The sequence below is a fragment of the Pristiophorus japonicus genome, chromosome 2, assembly GCF_044704955.1.
Source record: "Pristiophorus japonicus isolate sPriJap1 chromosome 2, sPriJap1.hap1, whole genome shotgun sequence".
Taxonomy (NCBI): Eukaryota; Metazoa; Chordata; class Chondrichthyes; family Pristiophoridae; genus Pristiophorus; species Pristiophorus japonicus.
In genome coordinates, this window is record NC_091978.1 from 57213361 (window position 1) to 57227842 (window position 14482).

The 14482-nt window shown below is 44.1% G+C and overlaps 1 protein-coding gene across 1 annotated transcript in view; it reads right to left on the reverse strand.

Moving 5' to 3' along the window:
• myo5b (myosin VB) overlaps nucleotides 1-14482 on the reverse strand; it is a 310547-nt gene that overhangs the window by 88584 nt on the left and 207481 nt on the right. Inside the window, exons 15-16 of the mRNA XM_070867495.1 lie at nucleotides 7348-7494; nucleotides 2608-2705 (exon numbers count right to left, since the gene is read on the reverse strand). Of these exons, the coding sequence (XP_070723596.1) occupies nucleotides 2608-2705; nucleotides 7348-7494 (245 nt within the window). The remainder of the gene's footprint in view (nucleotides 1-2607; nucleotides 2706-7347; nucleotides 7495-14482) is intronic.

A 14482-nucleotide genomic window follows, 5' to 3' on the forward strand; every position in this document is an offset into this window, starting at 1 on the left:
TGATGTATTACCTCCAACCCCATGAGCTTTTATCTTGTGCAGTAACCTCTTATGTGGTACCTTATCAAATGCCTTCTGGAAATCCAAATACACATCCACTGGTTCCCCCTTATCCACCCTGCTCGTTACATCCTCAAAGAGCTCCAGCAAATTTGTCAAACATGATTTCCCTTTCATAAAACCATGCTGACTCTGCTTGATTGAATCATGCTTTTCCAAATGTCCCACTACTGCTTCCTTAATAATGGACTCCAACATTTTATAACGACAGATGTCAGGTTTGCACTTGCACGGGAAGGTGCCGTGAGAAGGGGAGTGGGTGATGGGTGTGACTGCGGAATGGACCAGGGTGTCGCAGAGGAAGCGGTCCCTTCGGAATGCTGAGAGGGGAGGGGAAGGAGTGATTGGTGGTGGGATCATGCTGAAGGTGGCGGAAATGGTGGAGGATGATCCGTTGAATGTGAAGGCTGGTGTGGTAAAAGGTGAGGACAAGGGGAACCTTGTCGTGGCTCGGAGAGGGAGGGAAAGGAGTGAGAGTAGAAGTGCGGGAAATAGAATGGCCACAGTCGAGGCCCATGTAAACCACAGTGGATGGGAATTCTCAATTGATGAAAAAGGAAGATACATCAGAAGCACTAGTATGGAAGGTGATGTCGTTAGAACAGGTGCGACGGAGATGGAGAAACTAGGAGAATGGAATGGAATCCTTACAGGATGCAGGATGGGAGGAAGTGTAGTCCAGGTAGCCGTGGGAATCAGTGGCTTATAGTGAATGATTGTCAATAGTTTATCCCCAGGAATGGAGACAGAGAAGTCGAGGAAAGGAAGTATCAGAGATGGACCATGTGAAGGTGAGGGAATGGTGGAAATTGGATGCAAAGTGAATGACATTTTTTAGTTCAGGGTGAGAGCAGGAAACGGCACCAATACGGTCATCAATGTACCAGAAAAAGGGGTGAGGGAGGGAACGCGAGTAGGACTGGAACAAAAATCCCACAAAAAGATAGGCATAGCTTGGACCCATGCAGGTTCCCACAGCAATATCTTTAATTTGGAGGAAGTGAGTGATGTCAAGAGAGAAGTTGTTCAATGAGAGAACAAGTTCAGCCAGGCAGAGGAGGGTGATGGTGGATGGGGACTGGTTGGGCCTCTGTATTTTTATTAGTTGCTTTGTTCTCATGGAGGGTTGTGTAGATACTTGAATCAACGCGAGATTTTATTACATGTGTAATGGATTTGCTTCATTGCTTAAGAATTCATAGCAACACATTGCTATTAAGAACTAGTTGGTTTAGCAAAAGGTTTAACAATCACACTACACATTACCAGTTCATCCTATAGGCTCACAACCATCTGCCTAAACGTGGATCCCCGAACCCAGCTGGTTGGGGTTTTATTTAGTCTTGTGAACATCACATGACTGGCTAAGCTACTCGCAACTCAACAGCTCCACCAGCCTGTGAGCATACTCACAGGTGTATACATTACAACATGTTACTCTATATGTTTACTTGCGGTCTGTAAAATGCCTCATCTCACCAAAGGCTTTTAGTCCATCGTTGGAAAGATTGGAGGAGCATACTCGAGAGCGTGTGAGAAAGACACGATATCAAATTGAATCCCTAGGGGTTCCTATGGTCACATCTCTCGGTTACACTATTGCATGATTATATATTAGGTAGTAAGGGCATACTCCTAAAACTTAGATAATCAGACCGCTTATAGGAGTATCCAGCATTGCTGCACTGGATAGAATAACTAAGGTAGCCTCAAAAACTTGTAACACTCGCAATAGTAATTTGAATGCTTAATTAAGTATTCAGAGCAAGGATTGTTAGGTATAATCTAAACATTACCGACCATTATGAGAAGATGGCTCCTTGTGAAACCCGAGGGTCCAAGGGTTGTTCCATTCTACTTGAACAATGGAGGGGTGAATCAGGTGAAACTCCTTCTCCCACATTAAAAAGGTAGGCTCTCACCTCAGGGTAGTAACTTTGATTAATACCTCAGTGGCCTGATTTCCTAAGCGGGGAGGTGAGGGAGATGGGGGGGGGGGGGGGGGAGGGGGTTGCAGAGGGAGAGTGGCAGTTCATAGAGAAAGCTCACTTAAACCCATATTGATAATAGAAAGAAGCTGTCTGAGTTTTAAAAGCCTGAACAGCTTAGCTTTGAAAGCTTGAGAAGTTGAGACTATAATAGAAATAGTAAGTTATATTTTTTAAGTTTTCTATAACTGAGGAGCATGAGGAAATTGATTGTTCATACTGCGAATACTGTATAATGTCCGTTGATATATTTATACAATAAACCAGCTATTGATCTGAAAGTGCGCCTTCTTTTAGTAGAATGCTATTTCAGTCTACCTTCCATAATATTTCAGTAGTTTGTATATGGAGTAAGGGTTCTCTATTACAAACTCTAGCTGATACCTGCATTCAGTTAGATATGGAGTGCACTTAGATCATACAGGACACAAGGTCTGTTTATAGAGTTGACCCATGTTGCTAAACCAAAGAGAACAGAATTAAACTCCTTAAAACTACAGCATAAAGATACAGTGGATCGCAGCATGTTACCACCATGGTCAATCTACACTGTACTTACGTGAATGATGATTTCTCATCGTTTGGCTTGATGCAGCGAACATAGTGTGGTGTTGTGGCGTTCAGGGTCTCCATGAGTAAATGCAATGAGTTACGAAACTGAAAGAAAAGAAAAAAATCTTTCACAGAAGGCACATGCATACAGAGCCAGTATCAATACCCAGATGGGATAAGAATGGGAAGAGTGAAGTATCTCCGATGTGGTATTAGCTGCTACTTGCTGACCGATAGATAAAGGGGTCATTTTAACCATCATCGCTTGAGTGGGAAACTGGTGGAGCAGATTGCCCGCCCACTTTAAAAGCATCCAAATTTTAATTTCCACTGAAGAAAAAAGCAAGTTTAACACAAAGGTTATAGACTGCCTAGCCAGAATTGAGTTGAATCAGAGGGTCCCCATCCCAACCGTTGGACCCGTTCTCCTTGGAAACATCAGCACGTCCTGCTGAATATAGAAAGTGGGAGTTATAGTTAAGCTCAGATGTTGTTGAAGTCATTAAGAAGCCCAGAAGGCTGCAGAGCTCTTAATAGAAAGATACAGTGCTGTTCCTAAAGCCTGCATTGGAACAGTGCAGAGGGCCAAAGACAGGCAGGTCAGAATGGGAGTAGGCTAGAGCATTAAAGTGGTATACAACAGGGAGCTCAGGGTCGCACTTGCAGATGGAATGGAGGTGTTCGGCAAAGTGTTCATTTAATCCCCGTTTGGTTTCCCCAATGCAGAGTCGTCTACATCATGGCAGCAAATACAATGGCCCAGTTTGGAGGAAGAACATGTAAATGCTTTCTCATTCAGGAGGAGTGTCTAGTGCTTTGAACAGTCATGTGGGAGGAAATGAATGGGCAGTTTTTGCATCTCCTGTGCTTGTACAGTCAAGTGTCAGCAGAAGAGCAAGCAGTAGGATGAAACAAGGCATCATGAGCATGTAAGGAGATAAAAAAAACGGTCACTAGAGTGGAGACAGACCGAGGGTCATGAATGGGAGTACTGAAGGTAGTGAATTGATCCGACATGTAAAATGGTCCAGATTAAGAGGGCTTATCAGTATTAGGAGGTTATGAGGAATCAGGAGTTCCTCTGTCTTACAGTATGGATTGTAATATTGACCGATTATGTATAACCCGCTTATGTATGTAAAGCACGCTTATACACTCGCTTACATTGGGTTAAGAAGAGGGAAGCAGCAATGCCTGATTGTTAATGCACCATCCATTGGATTAACCTTAGAACAGACTTATGGATGCGTACATATTCAGTACAGAACAAGGACACAAATGTTTGGGAACATAGGCGATTATGGCAGCATGGAAACAGAATGGTATCGACTGGTAGTTTTGACTAGAGTTCTTGGGAGAGGGATAAGGAGGCACCACCCTGGAAAACAAAATTAATCAACACATCATGAGGAACTGAGACAAAGTTGACACCACTGAACAACACATTCCAGAAGGGTGACATGTGATGGGAGATGGACAGGTGGGGCAGAACCAGCCAGCCAGTCTGAGCAGTAGGCCAATCGGTGGTTTTGTAGGAGGGTTGCACACCTCGAAAAATGTATAACTGTAATTGGAAAACCTCTGATCGGGGAAGTGTTCCTCGGAACCTTCCCGAGCACGTTCGAATAAAAACCGGTTAACCAAGATTTCGTCGGAGTGATTCTGTGGTCGCTATACAATACGGGCAGGTGTCGATTCCTTACATCAGGGAGTCCACCTTGAGGAAGAGCAGACTTCTTTTTACCCCAACGATCGGTTCCTTCACAACCAGAGAAGTAAGATGTGGGGGGGGAAAGGAGGGGTGAAAGGAGAGGGATCTGAGGGTTCGTGCATGAAACGCTAAAATTTAGAATGCAAGTACAGCAAGTAGTCAGGAAAGCAAATGTAACTGCCTTTATTGCAAAGGGGATGGAATATAAAAGTAGGGAAGTCCTGCTCCAACTCTATCATACACTCAATCTCATAAACGTCTTTGATTTTTCTCATTATGCTTCCTATTGTCTCATGTTTACATTGCTTCTGCCATCTAACCATCTCCTGTTTTCCGTTTCAGCACTTTACAGGGCATTCTAATGTGCGTGCGCATGTGTATATGCATCAATATGCGTATAGGTGCGTGAATATATTCGCACGATGGACACCGAACCCTGGGTATTTCAGCATGTTTTCTCATATCCAGTCTACCTGTAATGTCTCTCAGCAGCTATCTCCAGTCACAAAGTTCTCTCATGATTTCTGCAATGAACATCTACCTTTAGCATGGTGGGATGGTGTACATAGGGTAGCTCACATTGTGCCAGCCACTTGCTGTTCTAAACATCCAAGTCTAATAGAAACATAGAAAATAGGTGCAGGAGTAGGCCATTCAACCCTTCTAGCCTGCACCACCATTCAATGAGCTCATGGCTGAACATGCAACTTCAGTACCCCATTCCTGCTTTCTCGCCATACCCCTTGATCCCCCTAGTAGTAAGGACTACATCTAACTCCCTTTTGAATATATTTAGTGAATTGGCCTCAACTACTTTCTGTGGTAGAGAATTCCACAGGTTCACCACTCTCTGGGGGAAGAAGCTTCTCCTCATCTCGGTCCTAAATGGCTTACCCCTTATCCTTAGACTGTGACCCCTGGTTCTGGGCTTCCCCAACATTGGGAACATTCTTCCTGCATCTAACCTGTCTAAACCCGTCAGAATTTTAAATGTTTCTATGAGGTCCCCTCTCATTCTTCTGAACTCCAGTGAATACAAGCCCAGTTGATCCAGTCTTTCTTGATGGGTCAGTCCCACCATCCCGGGAATCAGTCTGGTGAACATTCGCTGCACTCCCTCAATAGCAAGAATGTCCTTCCTCAAGTTAGGAGACCAAAACTGTACACAATACTCCAGGTGTGGCCTCACCAAGGCCCCTACAACTGTAGCAACACCTCCCTGCCCCTGTAGTCAAATCCCCTCGCTATGAAGGCCAACATGCCATTTGCTTTCTTAACCGCCTGCTGTACCTGCATGCCAACCTTCAATGACTGATGTACCATGACACCCAGGTCTCGTTGCACCTCCCCTTTTCCTAATCTGTCACCATTCAGATAATAGTCTGTCTCCCTGTTTTTACCACCAAAGTGGATAACCTCACATTTATCCACATTATACTTCATCTGCCATGCATTTGCCCACTCACCTAACCTATCCAAGTCACTCTGCAGCCTCATAGCATCCTCCTCACAGCTCACACTGCCACCCAACTTAGTGTCATCCGCAAATTTGGAGATACCACATTTAATCCCCTCGTCTAAATCATTAATGTACAATGTAAACAGCTGGGGCCCCAGCACAGAACCTTGCGGTACCCCACTAGTCACTGCCTGCCATTCTGAAAAGTACCCCTTTACTCCTACTCTTTGCTTCCTGTCTGATAACCAGTTCTCAATCCACGTTAGCACACTACCCCCAATCCCATGTGCTTTAACTTTGCACATGAATCTCTTGTGTGGGACCTTGTCGAAAGCCTTCTGAAAGTCCAAATATATCACATCAACTGGTTCTCCCTTGTCCACTTTACTGGAAACCTCCTCAAAAAATTCCAGGTGGTTTGTCAAGCATGATTTCCCTTTCACAAATCCATGCTGACTTGGACCTATCATGTCACCATTTTCCAAATGCACTGCTATGACATCCTTAATAATTGATTCCATCATTTTACGCACTACTGAGGTCAGGCTGACCGGTCTATAATTCCCTGTTTTCTCTCTCCCTCCTTTTTTAAAAAGTGGGGTTACATTGGCTAACCTCCACTCCATAGGAACTGATCCAGAGTCAATGGAATGTTGGAAAATGACTGTCAATGCATCCGCTATTTCCAAGGCCACCTCCTTAAGTACTCTGGGATGCAGTCCATCAGGCCCTGGGGATTTATCGGCCTTCAATCTCATCAATACTCATCAATGGTTTAATCCCAATCTTCATGTGAGTAGCTTGGACTCACTCCCATTTCAGGGTACTCGGTGACAGGCCTCTCTGTAACTGCTCCTTTTTATTTTGCCACAAATCCATCGAACAACTTGGCACCTGGTTTGCATGCATGTGCCAGAGGAAGCCCTTTCACTGTGTACCTAGGAGGTTTGAACACTAAGGGCTGGATTTTCGGGTCTTCTGCGCTCTGTTTTTCGCCCTGAAGCAGCAGCAATGGCGGCAGTGAGGTGTGCTGGCTGGACGGTCAGCCTCAAGTGCCCCGCAGCGATCCTCGGGTCCGGTTTAGCAACAGCACTGAGCAGCACTGCCCGGGAGAGCTGTGCCCGGTATGCAACGCCGCTGGTTGCAACAACGCCGCGAGTTTGAACATCAGCCCGACCCGTACATCACAATGCACGCCTCGCACTGACCGCCTGGAAATCCAACGATCCCGACAGCGAAGAGGCAAGTATTTTTGCAATTTGTGTTGTGGTAGCGGAGCAATGTTTTGGGAATGTTTTTGTGGGTTTTTTTTTTTTTAAGGGGGTTTTTTTCCCTCACAGGTTTCTCTCGAAACGCTCCCAGCCCAACTCTTTAGCTCAGGAGTTTCCCATCCTAGCGTCAAGAGAGGTGTACAATGCCTCTCTTAGCGCTGCGCCCCCTGACTCAGGGCCCAGCTGCCCAAACTTACTTACTGAGGTACAAACTTTTCCCGGGCGCTAACTTTTGCCTCGGGGTTGCTGATCAAGAAAATCGGTGGATTCACTTGGGAGTGGAAAGGGACATTATAAAACCTGTACCTGATGTCCAACAGTTTTCTTGTGCTCTCTATTGGGTATTTTCATGGCAGGTTTGAGAGGCCGGACGTTTATTTTGGAGGCTTTCCCCTTCATGGTTGACGTAGCAGAGTCCTTCTCATCCTGGAATAAGTCGGCCACCAGCTGGTACTAAAAGCAAAGGAAAGGGGATCAAAAAATCTCAATAGTTTGAAGAAATTTTTTTCCATGTAAAACGATCACTCTTCTCCCCCTTTCCCTCCTGGAAATGCTAGCTCACGTTTGGATGTAGAAACATAGAAACATAGAAAATAGGTGCAGGAGTAGGCCATTCGGCCCTTCTAGCCTGCACCGCCATTCAATGAGTTCATGGCTGAACATTCAACTTCAGTACCCCATTCCTGCTTTCTCGCCATACCCCTTGATCCCCCTAGCAGTAAGGACCTCATCTAACTCCTTTTTGAATATATTTAGTGAATTGGCCTCAACAACTTTCTGTGGTAGAGAATTCCACAGGTTCACCACTCTCTGGGTGAAGAAGTTCCTCCGCATCTCGGTCCTAAATGGCTTACCCCTTATCCTTAGACTGTGACCCCTGGTTCTGGACTTCCCCAACATTGGGAACATTCTTCCTGCATCTAACCTGTCTAACCCCGTCAGAATTTTATATGTTTCTATGAGGTCCCCTCTCATTCTTCTGAACTCCAGTGAATACAAGCCCAGTTGATCCAGTCTTTCTTGATAGGTCAGTCCCGCCATCCCGGGAATCAGTCTGGTGAACCTTCGCTGCACTCCCTCAATAGCAAGAATGTCCTTCCTCAGGTTAGGAGACCAAAACTGTACACAATACTCCAGGTGTGGCCTCACCAATGCCCTGTACAACTGTAGCAACACCTCCCTGCCCCTGTACTCAAATCCCCTTGCTATGAAGGCCAACATGCCATTTGCTTTCTTAACCGCCTGCTGCACCTGCATGCCAACCTTCAATGACTGATGTACCATGACACCCAGGTCTCTTTGCACCTCCCCTTTTCCTAATCTGTCACCATTCAGATAATAGTCTGTCTCTCTGTTTTTACCACCAAAGTGGATAACCTCACATTTATCCACATTATACTTCATCTGCCATGCATTTGCCCACTCACCTAACCTATCCAAGTCGCTCTGCAGCCTCACAGCATCCTCCTCGCAGCTCACACTGCCACCCAACTTAGTGTCATCCGCAAATTTGGAGATACTACATTTAATCCCCTCATCTAAATCATTAATGTACAGCGTAAACAGCTGGGGCCCCAGCACAGAACCTTGCGGTACCCCACTAGTCACTGCCTGCCATTCTGAAAAGTACCCATTTACTCCTACTCTTTGCTTCCTGTCTGACAACCAGTTCTCAATCCATGTCAGTACACTACCCCCAATCCCATGTGCTCTAACTTTGCACATCAATCTCTTGTGTGGGACCTTGTCGAACGCCTTCTGAAAGTCCAAATATACCACATCAACTGGTTCTCCCTTATCCACTCTACTGGAAACATCCTCAAAAAATTCCAGAAGATTTGTCAAGCATGATTTCCCTTTCACAAATCCATGCTGACTTGGACCTATCATGTCACCTCTTTCCAAATGCACTGCTATGACATCCTTAATAATTGATTCCATCATTTTACCCACTACCGATGTCAGGCTGACCGGTCTATAATTCCCTGTTTTCTCTCTCCCTCCTTTTTTAAAAAGTGGGGTTACATTGGCTACCCTCCACTCCATAGGAACTGATCCAGAGTCAATGGAATGTTGGAAAATGACTGTCAACGCATCCACTATTTCCAAGGCCACCTCCTTAAGTACTCTGGGATGCAGTCCATCAGGCCCTGGGGATTTATCGGCCTTCAATCCCATCAATTTCCCCAACACAATTTCCCGGCTAATAAGGATTTCCCTCAGTTCCTCCTCCTTACTAGACCCCCCGACCCCTTTTATAACCGGAAGGTTGTTCGTGTCCTCCTTCGTGAATACCGAACCAAAGTACTTGTTCAATTGGTCCGCCATTTCTTTGTTCCCCGTTATGACTTCCCCTGATTCTGACTGCAGGGGACCTACATTTGTCTTTACTAATCTTTTTCTCTTTACATATCTATAGAAACTTTTGCAATCCGTCTTAATGTTCCCTGCAAGCTTCTTCTCATACTCCATTTTCCCTGCCCTAATCAAACCCTTTGTCCTCCTCTGCTGAGTTCTAAATTTCTCCCAGTCCCCAGGTTCGCTGCTATTTCTGGCCAATTTGTATGCCACTTCCTTGGCTTTAATACTATTCCTGATTTCCCTTGATAGCCACGGTTGAGCCCCCTTCCCTTTTTTATTTCTATGCCAGACAGGAATGTACAATTGTTGTAGTTCATCCATGCGGTCTCTAAATGTCTGCCATTGCCCATCCACAGTCAACCCCTTAAGTATCATTCGCCAATCCATCTCAGCCAATTCACGCCTCATACCTTCAAAGTTAGCCTTCTTTAAGTTCTGGACCATGGTCTCTGAATTAACTGTTTCATTCTCCATCCTAATGCAGAATTCCACCATATTATGGTCACTCTTCCCCAAGGGGCCTCGCACAACGAGATTGCTAATTAATCCTTTCTCATTACATAACACCCAGTCTAAGATGGCCTCCCCCCTAGTTGGTTCCTCGACATATTGGTCTAAAAAACCATCCCTTATGCACTCCAGAAAATCCTCCTCCACCGTATTGCTTCCAGTTTGGTTAGCCCAATCTATGTGCATATTAAAGTCACCCATTATAACTGCTGCACCTTTATTGCACGCACCCCTAATTTCCTGTTTGATGCCCTCCCCAACATCACTACTACTGTTTGGAGGTCTGTACACAACTCCCACTAACGTTTTTTGCCCTTTGGTGTTCTGCAGCTCTACCCATATAGATTCCACATGTGCCACATTCAAGCCCAATTCTGTCATCACTCAACATCCAGAGAAGTGCACTTTCCACCCAGTGGTGACTAAGTAATGATCAGGCATGATGAAGCAGAGGCGACTTGAGGAAAAACTTTTTTATGCAACGAGTGGTTAGGATTTGGAATGCACTGCTGGATACAGATTCAGTAACAGCCCTCAATATAGAACTGATTAAATACTTGGAGAAAAAAAATGACAGGGATATAGGGAAGGAGCAGGGAGTGGGACTAACTGGATTGCTCTTCGAAAGAGCAGGTGCAGACTCGTTGGGCCGAATGGCCTCCTTCTGTGCTGTACTATTCTATGATTCGAAGCACAGGGACCCTGACTGATTTCCCCCCGTCACCCAGGATTACCAAGTACAATTGTACTGCCGCTTGGAACAGACCATGGGTCGAACCCAGGGACCTTCTTGATCAGTACCACACCATGCAGTGCATTTATTCACTAAGCCTTTGGAGGAAGCAGGGCCGAATGTTTCTTCCTCAATTCAGTTAAGACAGAATAAGAAAGCAGAGGGTGTTGTATTTATGGGAGAGGTGCACTTCTACAGTTGAACTTCGCTGGAATAGTGCAACAAACGTTCACCTGCTGCCACTTACCTACAGCAGCCCATTCACAATCAATGTAGTGCTGAATGAATAATGCTTTGTCTCTGCTGAAGTGAAAGGGTGACAATGTTATACTACCTACCTACCCATGCAGACCTCGAGATATAAGCATGCTCTCTGTTGAAATGCCAACCCTTCATTTTTTATTTTATTTTGAAAGGAGTTCTTATTTGTGACTGCAGTGTGCTGATTCAGAAGGAAAACTTTGACAAATAGCTCCTGGGAAATCAGCTCACTGACAGAATGGGTTATTGAACCAGCTGCCAGCAGCTGATAAAAACCATAGGAACACAAATGATGGATTCATTTAACTTTATTGACAAGCTAATCAAACTTCACGAGATCGTTTCTTCAGCTAAAAAATAAAATGGTTTTCAACAATTGAGCTTAGAAGGAATTCATCCATATCAACATTTTTTTCCCCCAAAAGTGAACACTTTTCACAGCTATATTATTAAGGTATCAAGACATTGAGTACATGTTTTCTTTTTTTCCACAAGGTTATCTTAAGTTATTTATAGCAGGCCCACCTCTGCCTGAAGTAATTACTTTTCAACAATAAATTGGAGAGAATACAAAAGACCCACAAATCACAGAGAAGCTCTGCCAATGCCTTAGTGGTTAAATGCATCCTCTGATGTGGTACTGAGCCTTGTAGATTTAGAAGATCCAAAATTCAGTCCCTGGTCTGTGCTAATATTGATCTCTGATGGGGCAGCAATTGAATGCACTGCCCATGGGCTAGGGAGACGAGAGGAGCAAAATCAGCTACTCGGGTTCCCACACCTGTCGTCTAGTTGGCTTTGCTGGAAAGTGCACGTGTGGACATGTGGACGAGAACAAAATCCAAATTGGCTGTCATGCCCCACCCACGGTCACCCACCAGCACCCACTATCCAGGCACACACATGATCATTCAGGTGAGGTGTTAGAGGGTAGCTGGTGCCTACAAAACCATACCCATAGGAGTCCGTACTCTCACGGAATAAATCATGGAGAAATTGCTTTGTTCCATGTAGCTCCCAGTACAAGAACATCCAGCCATCATTAACACCCAGGCCCTAGAATCAGGCCAGAAACACACCATACATTTATCCACTGACTCATGGAACAAGAGGCTGAATATTATTATTTTATAATAAATTGGAGAATTGAACTTCAAAACCTGCTAGTTTCATCTCCATCCAATTTGTCCTCCGGTCAACTGAATTGACTGCTGCTAAACCATTTTATCTCTATACACTTAAGATTATACTGGGAAAATGGAGAATTAGGCAGCAACGCATAGCTGCAGTATGCAAAATGGCAGCCTCGGTGGTTGGAAGGAGCAACACTTCAGTTGTAATTAATGCTTATGTAAAGATATTACATAATCTGTTATTACCTAAATGCGGGCCTGTAACTACTTTACAGTTAGAAATGTGGCGTGACTGGATAGTGCCAATAAAATCAATCCTGGATTACAGTTTCAGACCTGGCATGGGGACCAAAGTCTGAGCATTCACGATTATCTGCTGGTTCACAAACCCACCCTATTTATACAATACTTGGGAGTTACAACTTTGAGGGAAAAACAAAATGCCAGCCATTGTTCAGTAGCTCCCGCTTTCCCTATTAGTGCTCTTACTACTCTATAATTACAGTTATCTTAAAATACCAGTAAATGCCTTGTGGGGACCACCAACCCAGTCCCATACACCTAAATTCAGCCAAGCTTACTATGGGAGGCCAGCAGAAGCCAAGGCAGTGGTGGCCCTGTTGTTGCTGAAAAAATTAGCAGTGGTGTCCATCTTGCCATTCACAGTAGCCGAATTCTGTGGGGGAAAAGTTTCTTCTGTGCTACAAGTATCAAAATTGTAAACCTGGCTGCAAAGAACAGGATTACAATCCTGTTCCACATGGCACACACACCCATGCCAGCCATGCTACAAGACTCAGAAAAGCCAACGAACAACTCCAAAAAACTTGACACAACCCCCCAAAAAAGCTGACCACTCAAACAATGATGTACTGTTGAAAAACCGCCTTGAATAAAGCTGCCATGACGAAGGCAATTGAACAAATGTAATTGTTCTTTATAAAATTTCTAAAATCCAGTGTAATAGAGTTCAAATTCCACAATTCAGGTTGTTTCTCTGTTAAAACTGAAACGCAGTGGCCTCACATATGATATATTAAGTTACAATGGGAATGCAGTGGGACATGACTTAAGCTGCATCAATAGCCATCAGTTGAATCATCGGGGAAAAACTGAAGGATAAAATTGTGTAATTTGCAATGGAAGATTTCAACATTTTTGAAGGGGAAAATAAACTCTGATGTTGCAAAATTTGAAAGTTTGGGAAGTCTGGTGCATGCCCTCCAGGAAAACTTTAAAAAAAACACTTTCTAATGCATTTTCACATATTTTGAAGTGTACGATGATTCAGCATTTGAAGCCAAAAAATTATTTATTCTGGAATGGTTTTATTAAACTAACAGCAGTTGTTCTTTATCACAACTGACTCTTTTAGGTAATACTCATAGGATGTTGACATGCATCTTGGTTGGAACCATCAAGTTTGAGAATAGACGATCAGTGTTTCCAGACCCCATTCGAGCTATTTGCAAAGAGGCTGAAAAAAACCCCCCAACTAACTGCACAATTACATAAGATTGAATTATTTCTCATGTTCCACTGCTTCCAAGCCAGGAATTCTGCTTGTACAGTGTCTGCTAAGGTACTGCAACACAATAGTTTTAAAATTAGGGTTACAGAAATGACTGCAAGTAACCAATTGATATGATTTATACGGGCCAAGTATCAGTGAGAAAAAGAATATCTTCACCCATGACGTCAATAAGCATCTTCCATGGGTTTTCTAGAGTTACAAAAATACACAGTAAAATTGATTTTGCAGCTGGCACTGGAAATGCTACCCGTCTGGCTCCAAAAGCAAATGATTGTCAGCCAGCTATATGTATATCTGAATTGATCAGGATCCAAGCCCATCTCTTCTAGTGGTTTTCAGCAACCTGGATGCTATTCAGAAATTGACCATTTGGATCATTAACACATAGGAAGTCAAATTTATACTCGACACAACACACGTTTGAGGCTATATCAAGGAAGAAATAATTTAAATCACGACAACTAAAAGAATTTGGGCTTGTTCACTTTAGGGAAGAAGGGACTTCAAGTTGCCCCAATAAAACGTTGCAAGATTATCAATGGAATTGATACAATTGATCCATACATAAGAACATAAGAAATAGGAGCAGGAGTAGGCCATTTGGCCCCTCGAGCCTGCTCCGTCATTTAATGGCTGATCTGATCTTGGGCTCAGCTCCACTTCCTTGCCCACTCCCCACTCCCTTAACGCTCAAAAATCTGTATCTCCACATTAAATATATTCAACGATCCAGCCTCCACAGTTCCCTGGTACAGAGAATTCCACAGATTTATGAATCTCAGAGAAGGAATTCCTTCTCATCTCAGTTCTAAATGGGCAACCCCTTATTCTTAAACTATTCCCCCTAAGTTCTAGATTCCCGAGTGGAAACATCCTCTCTGCATCTACCTTGTCGAGCCCCCTCAGTAT